The sequence below is a fragment of the Carassius carassius genome, chromosome 30 (assembly GCF_963082965.1).
Source record: "Carassius carassius chromosome 30, fCarCar2.1, whole genome shotgun sequence".
Classification (NCBI taxonomy): Eukaryota; Metazoa; Chordata; class Actinopteri; order Cypriniformes; family Cyprinidae; genus Carassius; species Carassius carassius.
In genome coordinates this window covers 13,928,835-13,946,143 of record NC_081784.1, presented here as the reverse complement: position 1 = coordinate 13,946,143, position 17,309 = coordinate 13,928,835, and the positions used below count along the sequence as shown (strand labels likewise).

Genomic DNA, 17,309 nt, shown 5'->3' with positions numbered 1-17,309 from the left:
CTACCCTTATATTTAGTAGCTGGTATTGCTCCCTTTTGCAGAATACTTCTGTTTTTTTTTCTTATAGGCCTTTGCTTATGGATCTATCTATCTATCTATCTATCTATCTATCTATCTATCTATCTATCTATCTATCTATCTATCTATCTATCTATCTATAATTGTATAATTCATTTTAACTTAATATTATTTATTTATTTACTTTGTAATCTTATATATATATAAATATATATATTTTACATGTCAATATAATTTTAATTATTTTTATATTGCTACTACTACTACTACTACTACTACTACTACTACTACTACTACACACACACACACACACACACACACACACACACACACACACACACACACACACACACACACACACACACACACACACACATTCATTAAGGGTTATAATAGGCGGTATCTGCTCTATTTGATGAAGCGTAATAGAGCAATAGCATATGTTGTGACTGAATCGATTAGACACGAGCCAGGCTTTTGGCAAGATTGTTCTGAAGAATAAGTGTTCTGTGCCTTATCGTTTATCCACAGCACCATCTAGTGGTTCCATGCCAGTGGCGTGGCGTGATGACGTCCAGCAGCTCTCCAGTGAGCAGCACACTCAACTCTATAGAGCAAATGTGGAGTGAAAGTTCTCAATTCTGCTGTTCTAATAATTATTAATTTTTTTTAGCGTTGGCACTATAATATACCGGTCTATATTATTATTATTATTATTATTATTATTATTATTATTATATTATTATTATTATTATTATTATTATTATACTGTGTTTTTGTATTCTGAACCATTTTTTTTTTACAAAACCTCAGGATCTTTAAAAAAACAATTAAATGAAATATATGATAATATAATATAATAATATATCATATAATATAATATACAATAGGCTACTATATATATATATATATATATATATATATATATATATATATATATATATATATATATATATAGAGAGAGAGAGAGAGAGAGAGAGAGAGAGAGCCTATATTACAAGCTTTATACAGAATAATGTCACAAATTCACAATTTCTCTGTTCCAATAACTTGAAGACAAACAATCTAATCAGAATCTTCAAGGCGACTTGTGAAAAAAAAATTGTGACTTCTTAAATATTACTCGCTCATTCAGTGACTCCACTTATTTTGAACATCAATTCCAAATTTAATGTTTATACTACTGGATCTTGTGTTCGCCTAAACGTGTCGAAAAGTCACAGCTTCACATCGTTAATTAAGCTTTCTACTGTGCCATTAACAGTCTCTCATTTTGGGTGATATATATATATATATATATATATATATATATATATATATATATATATATATATATATATGTGTGTGTGTGTGTGTGTGTGTGTAGTCTACATTAATACCTTCACCAATTTACCAAGAAACGACCCAGACAACAACATTTTATTTATGTCTTTAATATTTTATCACAATTTTCAAAATTCATTTGCTATACTGTTCACTTTATTTTAGATTGGCGGAACAGCATTTACAAAGAAAGTGCTCGAAGCAGAAGATAAAAGGTCCATTTGAACAAAGACACTGAATAAATCACACACACACAAAAAAAAATTTAACTATGGAAATGAATATAATTCCAACAAAGAGATAAATATAACAGAATACAGTATTATATCAGGAATACCATCTTTAATGCTGTATTTTAACCAGACAATACTACACTTCTACATATAGTAAAACCTTTTCTTTTCTTATTTTTCTGTTATTTATTTGCAACAGGTAAATAACTGGAGGTGTTCCTACTCTTAAAGGTATAGTTAACCCAAAAATGATTTATTCAACCCCATTACTCACTCTCATGTCATTCTAAATCCGTATAAATTTCTTTCTTCCGTGGAACACTAAGTTATATATTCTGAATAATTTTGGTAACCAAATCATTTCGGTACCCACTGACTTTTCTTGTATGAAAAAAAAACAAAACAAAAACAAAACAAAAACAAAAACCAAACAAAAACAAACAAAAAAACAACGCAGACCTTTCTCAAAATGCCCTCTATGTTTCACTGAAAAAAATGTTTGGAATGTGGGTGAGAAAATTATGATTGAATGTTTATTTTTAGGTATTTAAAACTAAAACCTTTAACCAATGTGCAACATAGCCATAGGCTATGTAGAGTGTGAAGGCATAGTAATCGGAATCAGTGCATTGTCAAGTTGAAAGATAAAATAAAATGTTATTGTTGGTTATCATCACGCTATAGTAAAAAGGCAATTCATTTTTTTTCTGCAGTATCGTGAGCCATAAAACCAATGTGTTTCCTGAGCATGTCTCCTGTGTTTACAGACAAGCTTATACCATGCCAGAGTTTGTGTGGCTGTGGGAACCATTTGCAAGAGTCGCTGTCCATGGTTCTGAAGCAGTTATAACAACCAGGATTGCAGTCTGATTGAAATTATATCATTTCAATCAGCTTGCCAAATTATTGCTGGATAAGGGGTAGCCTATGCTAAGAAATTCGGTAGAGATTGCAAATACACTGCATCTGTGATTTGTGATTTTTTATATTTCGTTCTATTAATAACAAAGCACTAGTGATTGACATATTCATGTTCAGTAGCTAAGTGGGAGTGGGTCGAGATTTAAGGCTGTCGTTGGAGGCAACAAAATAACATTTTAAACGGTCATAAATGTAACATTTTCGAATGAAAGATGCATACAAAAATATAAAAGATATAGATTTCTTTAAACTTTGGCCGTTTTTATAATTACATTACACATCAATTCGTGCAAATTGGCCAAAACAGGCAAACATTAATGAATATTTATCATTTTGTCATTTAAAGGTATTTGGTCTGAAGCGTTCATAGCACTGCATTGATTTTCATGTTGCCTTCTTATTGATGATTATCATCTTCCTCATCATCCTTATCAAGAACAAATTAATAATAATTGTATAAACTTATAAACTGTCTAAAATCTTGAAGTCGTCTTCTCCGCAATACATCGTCACAATGCAGTGCGTTTTGTTGTCTTTTTTTACAAATTGTAAAAAAATGAATATAATTAATTTACCAAGCAACTGAATGTCAAAAATGTTTACACGTAACTCAGCTGTACAAAAAAAAAAGTAGGATAAAGAAAAAAATAGATGAGGAACGTGCCTTCACGGTTGAATAAAGAACCAGATTTAAGTTTTAAATCCCAAACATATATCTTTGTAAAAAGTCGTGTTTTATTTATGTTTTACACAGTTGATTAATCAAAAATTGGTTAATTCTCATCTCATTTCTTTTTGTGAAGTCTAGCGGAATTCCTTGTCATCATAATTCTGAACACTAGAGGGAGCCTGGAGCACGGCACATTGCTTTTTTCTCGCTGAATCTCCCAAACTCCGCGATTCTTGTCCATCATCAGAAACCAGTTTTTATCCGTTAATCCCGCGTGTATAATTAACATTTATTATTAATTGTAGTGTGTCTGTCCCGTTTATTATAACGCATTAATGTAAATATTTTGCATAGGGCCTATTTTAGCTTGTGTTTTAGTCTATTTTAAAAGAGTTAGAGTTTTTATGTCACGGGTTATTGAATGCTAAATACTTTACATTGCTGCCATATTGCCTTTCATGCTTAACTTAGATTAAGAGCAACTGGATATCAATAACATTGAATAAATAATTAATGGATTTGATACTCCATTTGGTTTCGAGTGGATTGGTTATAACGGGGATGTAAATTGTGTTATTCATATATTTGTTGCAGGTCTGTTTGAAGATGTTTATAATATGCCTTACGGATATATTTATGGTTTTAGGTTCTGTTAAAGCTTTAGCAAGCTCGTTTCAGTGATAATTTATAGGGTACAACTTCTATGCACAATCTGTGAACATGAAATGAACATAAACGTAAGCCTTAACAGATAAACGACTGGACGTCCCTAGTGTGCTTCCATTCATCATCCTATTAATGTAAGATTAATAATACAAGAACACCGGCTGGCATGAACTTGTGAAGCGCGTCACCTTGATATAGCCTAACAACAGTCACGCAATAATATCGAGTGTGTGTATTTTACTTGTTCTTTTAAAGCTTTTTTCCTTCTTACAATAGCCTAATTGTAGTCTTTATATCTTACAGCATGAGTCCACATGTAGTCTCACAGGTAATCTGATTTTCTCCGTCTCTCCTCTTTTTCTTCTTTTTAACACACTCACACGCCGTTGCTTTTTGTAGAAGAATCAGTACTCACGTTTACAATTTCTTCCACAGAGACGTAATCCCTTTGATTATATCTAATACCTGCCAAAACCCAGATGGCATGCCCACCATCGCTCAGTGTGATAATGCCACATTGTGAAATCTAGCTATTAATATTAATTTCAGTCCGCGAATGTGTCTGAACTGCTGAAGCTTAAAATTCCTTAAAGAAGCCAAGTCTTGATTTACCAGGGATTTTAAGATCATTCCCAATTTCGCCCCTCTCCGTCCTTTGAGGTAAAACGTGGATTTAGTGGCATATGTAGACTTAAGGTGGTCAAAGTCTTTCACAGGCCACCCGAAAAGGCCTAATTCATTTTACGGTCAGTCTGATTTCTTGTGTTAAATAACATATTTTGTTTTTGTGACATTGGACAAAGTGAAGAAATAGTTCGCACTGATGTCTTTTTTGGAGGGTCATTTTTTTTTTTTTTTTTTTTTTTACAAATGAAACATGCTTTGGAAGCGATAAAATAATTTCGATAATAATGCACACTTTTATAGTGTCATTTTACATGTTTAATTACTCAACCGCGATTCAAAAATGCTTTCCCAGAGAAACGCGTAGGATGATATCATGATTACAACCATATACCAGGTACATGCATGCCATTTAATGTATAACTAACAACAAGACAATGCCGATTTAATTCCATCCAGTGTATGGCCTTCAGTCTTTATCTGTCTGAAATGAGTCCAGAGTCTATCTATATGGCAGCCACAAACTGACTGTGTGAACCACCGAGTATGGAGTTCTTAACATACTAATCGCAACATCTGGCATATAAAACAAGATAAAGGGGCAAATATTTTAACGCATGATATAAATAATATATATATATAAATAGTTTAAGAACTTTTTCATTTTTACTTATTTGGATTAAATCAGTAAAATATGCCTCAATTTGTACTGTAATCGTTTTGATAAGAAGTTTAAAGATAATATAGAAGGAAATGTACCCTGTATAAATTAAAAATATGAATAACGTGCAATAATAATGTGCAATAATAACGCTGCAATTGATTGAACAAAAGTAGCCATAACATAGGCCTATAGATAAAAAAAATAATAATTGAACCGAGAGCGTAATTTATAAAACATTATCCAACTCAGAAGGATTCATAAATTGTTTTCTTTGTTTTGCATATTAGTTTGTTTAGCACTAATTAACACAAACTGGTGCTAGAACAGGCACTAGTATTTAGGCTACCAGACACGTTGTTTATCAAATGCTCAATAATGAGTGACAGGTGCTGTTTGAGCACTAAAACGAAACGTTTTAATACATTTGGTCAGATAATGTAATGAATTGGAATTGAAATCTATCACGTTGAAATGCAATTGGAATGCATGCGGAAAACCTATTTTTATTAATAAAGAAATGACAACAAAAGCCACATAATGCCCATTTTTATCCTAAAAACTCTTTCTAGTTCAAGTTAGGCAAAGATGGACGAACACACTGGCACGCTCTCTCATTAACACTCAAAGTGCACGAGAGGGGTTTTAACTAAGTGCTAATCTCGCTGGTAAACCATAAATGCCGATAAAGCCCTTCTTTCAATATGACAGTAGCGCTGGACAAGAGTTGCAGGAAAACAGATCTGCTGATGAATTGCCAGAGCTAGTGGGAAAATGAGAGGAGTGAAGCATGTACAGGGCGTTGATTTATCGCATAAACCCGCGGTCATTTCCACATGTTAAAATGCGCCCATGGGGCAAGCCAGTCAATTTCCTTGAGCCACTACCCGTGAAAGGCAAGCACACGACAAAAATAAATTCAACTGTCTTGCTTTTCCCCCGTTTTCTGACCCATGGACCAATATTCATTTTTAGTAGTCTCAAATAGTGGAACCCTACTATTTACTTGAATTTCGCCTTCTAATAAAATGATCTTCCAGCAGCAATCATGGTATTTTGTAGATTTTGTAGATGTAGTCTGGTAATCTGGATTTTGTGTCATCCAGGGCCTCGCGCATTGAGCTGAAACGTTATTTTAAGCATGAATCTGTCTCTCACTCTCATTTCCATTCGCTTCCTCTGTCACTTTCTCACACAGAAGCACTTCTGTACGAGAGAGCGCGCCTGACCGTGCATTGGAGAGATGGATATTGCACCGCATTTAACGTCTGACTGATTTATGATGGGATCAGTCGCATTGTCATTTACATATTGAAATTCTGATTGTACGGGGCGTTTTGTTGCTGCCTGATAGCTTCATTCCTGAAGTACTTGTAAACGCTCCGTTTGCGCTGATCAATGTCCGCCTGCAGCAGGGACAGAATTTCAGAAAAGTAAAAATGTGGGGAAAAAGGCCGTCCATCAGCCAATGGCCAGAGTGGGCATGTGCCATGGTTAGTGTTACACCCCCAAATTTGGCCAGCTTCAAAAGCTTTTGTACAGAAAGATCGTTCAGTCATAAGCAAACGCTATTTTCACACGTTGCATCCTCACTAATATTTGCTAGTCACGCGTAAGGAAATATTTAGATTTTGTATAGAGATTGTCGCATGCAGACTCAAAGTTTTCACAATAACCACGGTTTCAGACTACAGCTAACTCACTACTTTTTAAACAACGATATTTTTTTAACATGCTGGAAATATTTCGAGCGAGGTTAAACAATGCAATCTTTCTGTGGTATGCATGAACTGCTGAGTACATTCCCTCTCGAGAGGTCCTAAAGAAATCCGTGGTGTATTTCTGTCAATCACGCTACAGGATCGCAGAAATATTAGACGCTTAAGAAAATAAATCCAAATTACAAAATGTGCTTTACAGCTTTGTTCTGTATGATAACCTTCTATGGTAACTTTTTGTTATCCAGAAACCAGTTTATGCTAGAGCCTAGAAATAAAAGCAATTATCTGAATTAGCTTTAATAATATTAAAATAATCATATAGCCAACCAAAGAAACCGGCATGCTTCTTTGAATATGTTCAATGCTTAAAGCATATATATATATATATATATATATATATATATATACGAATTACATAATTTACGTGCTTCACTCTTAAAAGTTCTATAAATGTATCTAGCTCCCTTTGTGCATGTTGAAGAATAGTGCGCTGCATTGAAACGAAATCAAAGGCTTTATATACAAAATTCAGATCGATACGGTTATTTTAATCATATGCACTTGTTGAGAACAATGACCTGAAAAGCATCGGCACTGTCAGTATGGTACAGTCGAGCGCATCCATTGGGATTCCCAGATAGCCCTCGCGCAGAGTTGACCTTTTTACCCAGCGCAAACCTGACTCAACATTCGCGTAAAAGTTCTGAAACCTCGCGCCGACAAAAAAACCCCACTCACGCACCAGCACAGTGATCAGTCTTGGTCCAGAAACAAAGATGTCACCGTATAAGCCTGCAAAGCAGTTTCACTCACTCGCTCGCTCACGGCTCACGTATTATCTCCAGCATTCGATCGGTTCCCTATTGAATTGTGCCTTTTCCCCGCAGACTGTCACTTGTTCACGCAGTCTCTGCTTTGAGTCTCTTGAGCAGTCGCTATAGTCTGGTCGTACTTCTACTAGTTCGCAGGGGTATCTCTCTCTTCCTCCCACCTCATGCATTGAACTAGCTTGTCATCGCGTTCGGTTATACGCTTCACGTCTCTTTAATTTCGAATGCATCGGCGCCGTTTACAGCATCTTTATATTTCTAAATCCTTGCGGCGGTTTACTGACACCCCCCTTCTCCCTCCAGTCGCCATTCTCTATAATCTGAACACATCTGAAAGTTATTACCCCGGCCCCTTTCTTATAGTGGGCTGATCCCACAATCTATTCGTCAGTGTGTTGTTATATTTTTACAATTACACTCTTGTAGTATTTAAGTCCCACCTACATCGTTTGCAAAGCGCGCGAGCGAGTATCCTACCCCGCTCTATGTGATGTCCCTTAAGTTTCTCTCTGTTCTGGAGGAATGTGGCAGCGCACGCGGCGGTTGAACCCACATGCCCCGGCTCGGAACCTGTCTATCCTGTTCATGCAACCCGAACGTGTGTCTCGCCGAGAAGCAGCTTGCGCGCTACCTCTGACTGACTGTTTGACAAGGAGTTGAGTGATTGTGTTTGAAACACCACCAGTGTCCACTACGAAACCTTATTTGTGAGGTTCCTCTCCCCCTCTTTTTGTATATATAGCATGTCCGGCCCCCTTAAATCTCCTGTCCATTGGCTTTTCGTGCACTGTTTTTCTGCGTCCACCCCCAGCGCGCGCGCGCACACACACACACACACACACACACACACACACACACACACACACACACACACACACACACGACGCAGCGCACACTGCTTTCATTAAACATATCTCCTACTCTCTCTCTCTTCCTGTGTGTGCGTGTCTCTCGCTCTCTCTCTCTCGCCTCTTGTCCGGCCCCCTGATCTTTCTGTCCATTGGCTTCCTCGGGTCTATTTTTCATGTCCAGCCCCTAATGAGTGTCCATTGGTTTTGTTATTTCCACTCCCTCCTCCCACTCCACGGCTTTGCCCTGCCCATGTTCTGTATGTCTGTGTCCATCCATCTCCTGACGTTCAAGTTCGCAGGGACGTCACGTCCGCACTTGAACTTGCAGCTCAGGGGGGCTTTTGCCATTTTTTCATCTCTCTCTCTCTCTTTTCAAAAAAGCCATGACGGCTATCCCACAATCCATCTTCCCCTCGCCATCTTTGTATTATTTCTAATTTATTTTGGATGTCAAAGGCATTGATGAAGATATTTTCTCTGGAGTCTCCCTTCTAACCCGGCTCTCCCGATGTGAACCGAGCTGAAAGCCGCCACCAACCACCATGTCTCGCCGCAAGCAAGGCAAACCCCAGCACTTAAGCAAACGGGATTTTTCGCGTAAGTAAAGACAAATATATGTTGTGCCCGTTCGCTTTACCTGATTTTGGTTCCGTTCTGTAGCGTTGAGTTGCTGGAGAGCAGCGTAATTCTCAGTGAAGACACACTGGACATTGGGACAGCGCAGATCAAGTGGACTTTAGTGAAGAGAACGTTCCCATCTCTGAAATGTCTTTACGCGCACATTCGTCCTCCGAAATGCCACAAAAGTTTGCTTTCCATCACTATACTTGGATAAGTTCACGCCGGCTCTGTGTTTAGGCGCATATTTCTTGGCTCTCGTGCCCTAGTCGCCTTGACCACTTAAGAGCAAGCGCTCACATATACCGGACTGTGGTGGGTCTTTGCACGCGTGCTTTCGCTCGCTTATTTAAGCTCATATCTCGTGGAATGTCCTGTAACACTGTCTGTCTGTGATTCTGGGCAGGATTTCCCCCCTCTCACACTATTTTTGGAAGATTTTCAAAGAGTGGAAGTGAATTTTGATTGGGAAAAATCTCGTGTCAGACTGTTTACAAGCGCCGCGTGCGCGTATACCCACTGCCAGCAAATAGAGCACGATAGTCGCTTGTGTGAGGCTAACATCGCAGAGCAAGGAATCTGCACATAAAAATTATTTGTATTTTAAACTTAAGCTTTTCTTACATTTGAATCAAAAACGATTCTGACTGACTCGTATGGGCTTTCGCTTAAAAGCAGTAGGAAGCGATTTTACGCTACGCTCTTTGCGTTTTGTGTGCATTTGTACAAGGGGGTACTTATACCTGATTTTTGTCTTAAATGTCGGTGACAAAGGTAAGATGAAACCTAAATGTAATGCAACTATTTAGATACAAGTGTATCAAGAATACCAGTCAGTTTGCTCTTTTTGTATGCACACATTTATAGCTTGACACTAGACCTACTGTTCTCCTAATTATCATTCGAATTATTATTATTATTATTTAGTCTAAACATGCCTTGAAGGACTGTGGTAGGTTGCAGTTTTGTAAATAATGTCTGCTTCGTATTTTATGGACCTTAAATGTTGTCAGGAGCACGACGAAACATTTTAGCTCTCGTCTTTTTGTCTGTTCGATTTTACCTTTTGAAATCTCAAACGTAAAGCTACAAAAGCATTAGTGTGCGTTTTTATTAGATACACATGTTTGACACAAATCCCGAGTTGTTGTAACATTGTAAAGTATCGTGTAACATTATTGGGTTTCCACACACAGGCTGTGGGATCTCAGCGCGGGTTACTCCGTGTGTTCGCTGCTGTTCGTGTCAGAAATCCACCGCTAGGGGGCAGACGACGATCATAAACTGACTCGAACCCGATCAGTTTCACCGCTATATTTATCTATATCTGATCATATCTGTTAGCAAGAGCGAAACGTATTGTATATGAACTTGTGACAGGTTATTTTTTTATTTTTATTTTTTACCCTGTTCTGACCTGGTATGAAATGTATAAATTGTATAGCCTACCTTGTTTTCTATAATAGATCAAGTAAACTAGCAAAGGATATTCAGGCAAATAGACCAATTGTAGTTTATCTTGATAGCCTTTGACATCTAATTCATAATTACACAGAAGGCAGTTATTTTTAAAGTGAAAGATACATTCTAAAGAAGAAGCTGCTATTACAAACTTTTAAAAATTACTTTATTGAAAACCAGTGTTCACGTTCATAGACTACACACAGATACTTTTCTGAGAGCTATTTAAAAATATTATCAATCATAGTTTTTGGTAATAAGCTGCTTTTGTTTTTAAACACTTGAATGTATTTTAAATCTCTAAAAATATTATAAAAAATGTTCATTCATACATAGTGTGTAAAGTTTCTGTTATTTAATTCAAAAATATGCATATGTGCAGATATCTTAAGATTGCAGCTGCGATACTAAAATAATTTTATAGCTAACTGAAATGTTGAATATAAGCGGTTATTTTATTATAACATATTTTTTTTGCAGTTGAAATATATGTTACACATTTTGTATTTTCTAGCTCGGTTTAATTATTAAATCATGACTGAAGTTTTGCCTATATACTATCGATTATCTCTGTGTTTTATCACAATCACACCTAACTGGAAGTTCTACAGCTGTTATCATTACGAATTCATTACAAATCAATATCACTATGAATCACTCTGTATCTAGGAATCAGATCTAAAATACTTTGAGTTCACTTTAAATCGGGTAGGCTTTCTATTATTTATTTTCATGTGTCGGATATTTTCCTCCTAAGCTGGGAGATACTCCACATCTGCCCCATAATATCTGCCCCAGACTGGGCTGAAGTAAATTTAACCGCCCTGAACATGATCCTAACACCTTTTTTCTTTTTTATCAAAATCATCCAATCATCACACACTAAAATTAAAATCTATTTTTTGATTCTCTGTGGCTTTAGGTTCATTAAAGCATGAAATTGGCAGCTTATAAAGAAGGTCAAGATTCTTAACCATTAGGAAGCTAGTGTAACATATGAGCAAAATATTTCACTAAACAACCATTATAAAAAATACCTGCATATGTGTGTGTGTGTGTGTGTGTGTGAACCTTACAGCTAACTTTTTCATGATGGGAAAAAAAACTAATAGTCCCTATTGTGTGAAGCATTTATTGCTGCAGCTGTGACTTGTGTTGGGTTTTCTGGATATTTACACGTGCTGTCCATGCCATTTCATGATCCAGATGTGTGTATGGTTGAGTGAAACAAAGATTCAGGCTGAGATTAATTTACTGTAGTTTTAGACACAGATGTTAATGGACCAAAGCAAATATAACAACATTTTGTTGCCTTTACTTTTATATCATAATAAATAATGTGTTAATAAGATGTCAAGCCCTTGCTATTAGTTATGTGAATATTATGTTTTTACACTTGTTCACTGAAGTTTAACTGACGGTGACTATTAGATTTTTTAAAATATTTATTATTATTATTAGTTATAACTTTTAAGGTAAATATAGATCTGAAAATAAAAAGATAAATGTGAAAATAAAACTAAATTAAAGTGGTGGTTTAACATAAAATGTGTGTTGTTGTTGTTTTGATCCTGTTGTGTGCTCTCTTATCTTGACTGTGTTCATTGCAGCACACAGTCTCTAATATTCCCTCTGCTTTTCGTTCCCTCTGTGTCACATGTGGATTCTTCCTGTGTGCAGCCGAGCCCCTGTCTGCCGTGGTCTCGGAGGAGAGGCAGGAACAGCGCGGGCTGGTTCAGGTAGCTCCAGAGGGAGACCAGGACCTGCTCACCTGTGGCCAGTGTCAGATGAACTTCCCTTTGGGAGAAATCCTTATTTTCATTGAGCACAAAAGGAAGCAGTGCAATGGCACTTTTTGCATGGACAAAGCAGTGGATAAGCCCCCATCGCCCTCGCACGGTGACCTGAGGAGAACTTCCAACCCTGTGGAGGTGGGCGTCCAGGTCACGCCGGAGGACGATGACCGCTTATCAACGTCTTCTCGAGGAATCTGTCCGAAACAGGAAAACATTACAGGTAACTTCAACTCATGTGATTTTCCTCTTATAAATAGAAGGGCTCTGCGTGTTTTTGTGTGAGGAACATTTGTGGTGGAGCAGAGTTGTTGTGTGGGCCACATATCGTAGACACATGTCCTTTCTCGTTGGGTCACCTCATTCGCAGCTCTGGAGACATATCAGAGTGCTGAATATTTAAAAGCTGTGGGGCAGGAAGGGGAAAGGGGGTATATTCAATCAAACCTCAAAGTGAGAAGCCATTACGAAGACCAAAAGAGGAACCGGCATTACTTCACAGAGTACAAAGATGAAAAAAACAAAAAAGCATTTAAAATCAGATTTATTATCTCAAGATCATCGCTGCTTGGAATCAAGGATCTCTTTCAGATGGACTCTGTGGGATTTGGATAAACAAGCTCAGATTCGAACCATAAGATCGCTTGCATGCTTCAGTTTAACACATTTGGACTTTGTGTTTCAAATCCTTTTTCTGTGTTAACTTGTCGTTCACTCTTCATGGTAATGAAATGAGATACAAAGTGGCAGACTGTGACTTAAAAGTTGTAGATTTGTTGAAGTAGAGTGCAAAGAGTGTGCTCTTTATGGTATGGTGGATTGCTCATCCTTACAGGGAGAAAAAAAGGGGGGGGTTTGGCACTGGAGGGGCGGTTCGAGGAGTCCTTGCTGTGACAGGAGAGGCCACCCCCTCGGTGTGTGTCCACAGGCTCATGGGAAATGCCTCTCTGTGCTGCACAGCCTCTCTCATGTGGTCTGGACAGATGTATCTTGATTCCGTTGTGAGTACTTGTATAGCCACATCTTATCCGTACAAATGCATGTCTGCACATTTTCACTTTCTGTCAAAAAGGAAAGGAAATGGAAGGCCGTTCGGTTATTTTGGTTTGTCAGGAAACAATAACACAATGCTAATTATTTGTTTTAGTTTTGTGGATGTGCATTTTAATTAGCAGTTGACTTTATGCACTATATAAAACACGGAAAATACAGTCATAAAAAACATAGTCCCTAGTTTCCACTGTAAACAACTTAAAATAAAGACAACCCTGGAATCTCAGAGTAGAGTAAGTCTAACCTTGCTTAAGCTGAACGTTAAGTGAAATGAACTGCTTTCAGTTGTCAGTGTGTTATTATGTGTCCATGAGTGTCTTGTGCTGGTGAGGCAATTTAGAGTGGCTGTTTTTATAAATATAGAAAATGTGAGAGTGAGACTTTCCAGTCTGTTTTTCTGGCCTGGCTTTACGTTTGGCCATTCTCTGGTCTGCCTCAAAGATCAGGTTCCAGGAAGCGTCTGGGTCCGGTTAGACCCATCAGCAGTCATTTGGACTTGACCCTTTGCTCTGGGCTAATTATCGTCTGCTTAGTTCAAGTATTGAAGTATTTTTCAACAGTTCCCACTTGCATAGTCTGAGATACAGAAAATGAAGCCTCCTAGATTGTGTGTAAAATATTTACAATAATCTGCTGTGGAACACACTTTTGTGCTATAGTACATTTAAATTTGGGGTCATTTGTGTCTGCTTGCCCTCTTTGTTTTAAGCATGTTGATGCAGTTTCAGCACAAATTATACAACCTTTATGCAAGCTGGCTATCGTGCACGTCTGTTATTTCTGTCAGCCGCTAAACTGGGTGATTAAACTCATTTACATCATAATGTATCAGGGTTCAGCTGATAGCGTTGGGTCACTGGTATTATGTGTGCTTGTTATTATTATAATAATTTTTTTAAAAAACAATTTTGTGGGAAGGTCCATAACAGCTTCTCAGCATATTACTGTATCTGCTGCATGGCAGGTCAGACAGGGAAGAGATATTAATTAGCCAAATTATAGAAGATTTCAGACAAAACATATCCAAGGTTAGTTATGACTGCAGCTTACCATGAATGTATAAACCATAATAATTTGAGAGAGAGAGAGTGAGTGAGCGTGTGTGTGTATATATACCTGGGTTAGAGGTGGTCTAGAACATCACAAAACTGCAAGGCTGAAGGAAAGGTGATAGTTTAATGCTTTTAAGATATATGTGTATATATATATAAAAATGTTGTACATATCTTTCTGTTTATTAATTTTATAAATGTTATTTTAATATGAACTTTTGATTTTTTTTTATTTCGTATTCATTGGTTATATTTTACATTTTTATTTTATCAATTAAGTGTTATTATTTATTTAATCTATTTTTAAGATCATTAGTTAGTTCAGACGACCAAGTAAGGATTGGTATGTGTGATGTAACAACTCCATTTCCTATAGAGCTGCTCAGTGTGAGAAAAGGCTGTAACTGCCACAGAGGAATGGATTTGCTGTGTGAGCATAGAAAAGGGGCAATGACTGTGTTTTACCCCAAACAGCATAAATGTATCCCGGTCAGGGGGCCTTACTGGAGATGACCGAGACATTCTCCTCTCCCATGCAGTCATTTGATATGGTCATAATGTATTTATTTCATTTGTAATTTCTAAATGAGATTTTGAATTCTCTTATTAACAGCGTATGTAACAGCCTATGATCTTCTGTTTCGCAATGCGTTGTCCAAAAACATGTAGATGGAACAGATTGAATTAGCTTTGGCTCGCGATATAAGGCCATTTGGAGCTCTATACTTTTTTTTTATCAAGCACTTTTCAAGACTCTGTCTTTCCCTATGGCAGCCCTTCAGAAATTATGACTGCTCACCAATAAATCTGCAGATTAGATCGGACTAACACTGCCGCCATGTAGAACAGACCTCAATACAGATAATTGTTTTTTAAATGGCCTTTGCTGGGTGGGTTTTTAATGTCTCTAACTCTCCTGCTCGCTCACTCACTCGCTCATTTTGTCACTCTCTCCCTCTCTGTTATGCATATGGCTGTAGCAGTCAATGTAAATCAGGGGCATCCAATTAATATTGAATCAATTACACTGTGTGTGATTGTCAGGCATGTGAGCCGCCTGCAATTTTCTGTGCCCAAATGTGACCCAAATGAGTGGCTTAACAAAGACCCCAGCAATTTAAGCTTTTTCTTCCTCTTTTTTAAATCACATATTATGTGGAGCTTGACGATCTGTCATGATCATAATTATCATCAAAGCGCCTTACTGGAGTTCAGCTGCGAGGGAGCGAGTGTGCTGACACTGATCGTTTTTTAAGAGGACTTGTAAGGTGCAGTGTTAACTGACGTTCGGTCATCAGTGAGAACTGAGGCAACCACGGCAGTTGTTTTTATTTTCCAAACTGCCCCGTGCAGCATGGGAGTGTATGTGTTTTTATGACAGACACAACAGACTTTCCTTAGAGGCACGTGTGGAAATATGCATGCATACAGAGGCTGTTCAGTGTCACAAAATCATTTTATTTGTACATATTTTCTATTTTTTTTTTTACAATCAAGAAAATGAATAATCGGCAAGCAACAAAGAGACATGTCTTACCCGAGCAGAGATGGTGCCCTGGAAGTGGCTCTTTATGAATATGCATTCGAACCGGGGGGTGCCATTCGCATCTAATTTTTATTTCCGGAAGGTTTTCTTCATACACAGTTGTCCCTTTCAAAGAACTCTGTGCTGTTGGAAGCCCATGTGTGTTTGTGTGTAGTCCCTACATATGTGTAACATCTCCTGTCTGATCTTGGAGAAAAATAGCATTACCGAATGTGTGAGTGTGAGAGGTGTGCAGTGCTTTTCCAGAGGGAAGAGGTGTAATAATAGCACAGAATGATATTTAATTCTTCTGGAGTTGTTTTGCTACATGTGGTGATGTGTCTCTCAGCATCCCTCGCAGAAACATTTTGATATTCTGCATCCTCGGGCTTGATTTGCATGATACAGTCGGCTCGGTGCTGTGGGGGTGGACGGCTTCCTTTCATTCGCCATTTTCATCTAATGGGGTACAGCACATGTTTTTTGTTGGGTTGGGAATTTTGTGTTGCATGGGAAAAAAACAGAATCCATTTTTTAGTTGTTGCTCGTGCAAGACTTATTTGTTATCAGGTGAAATTCAGATATGATATGAAAATTGTATATCTGAAGGCTTTAAACCTTAAAAATCATGTTGTTTTTACCTGTTTTTTTTGCACCAAAGCCGGCTTGCAAGGAAACAAAGGTATTTAGCATCCAGACGGGTACTGCCTGGCTCAGTGCCACCCGCTCCGTCTCAGTTCTCCCACCCCCGCACCCCTTCATACGCTCTTAGCACCCAATGATGCTCTCACCCCCCCCCCCCAACCCTCCCTCCTGCAGACAATGGCATCGCCTCTTCCATCACACGAGGAGAAATACCCAGCTCTCTCCTTTCTGTCTGTCCTCATCTCCATAATGCCACCTGATCACGCTGTCTTTCCAGGACTACCTCGAGTGATCACTTTGTCTTTCCGGCGGATGTTAGATGGAAAATAAAAGCTATGCAAAAATGCTCAGTATCTGTTGTTGTTCGCAGGTACGTGCCGGTGTAGAGTTCGATTTTAGGTCTGTGAGAAGTATGATTATGCCTTTGTGGAAGGATTTTGTGATCTTTTTACTGATATTCAAGCACCCCTCTTGTCTGATCTCCTAGTGTTTTTTTGTTTTGTTTTTTTTTTGTACCAACATGTATGTGGATTTTTTATGTGGGTGGATGTGCACAGACCCACTGGGTCCTGTCATACTGCAGCTCTCAAATTGTGTCGGATGTTTTCAAGGAAGGTGTCCATAAAAATGTTTATGTACTACAA

General features: G+C 37.8%; 1 protein-coding gene across 2 annotated transcripts in view; it reads left to right on the top strand.

Annotated features, from left to right (window-relative positions):
• Positions 1 to 8,623: 8,623 nt before the first annotated feature.
• The window catches only part of LOC132110671 (B-cell lymphoma/leukemia 11A-like), a 52,714-nt gene continuing 44,028 nt past the window's right edge, over positions 8,624 to 17,309 (top strand). The window contains exons 1-2 of one of the 2 annotated variants that reach the window (XM_059517475.1): positions 8,624 to 9,115; positions 12,278 to 12,613. In XM_059517475.1, the coding sequence (XP_059373458.1) occupies positions 9,061 to 9,115; positions 12,278 to 12,613 (391 nt within the window). In that variant the 5' untranslated portion in view covers positions 8,624 to 9,060. Of the gene's footprint in view, positions 9,116 to 9,169; positions 9,911 to 12,277; positions 12,614 to 17,309 lie in introns of those variants that run through there. The other variant, XM_059517474.1, reaches the window with a different exon arrangement.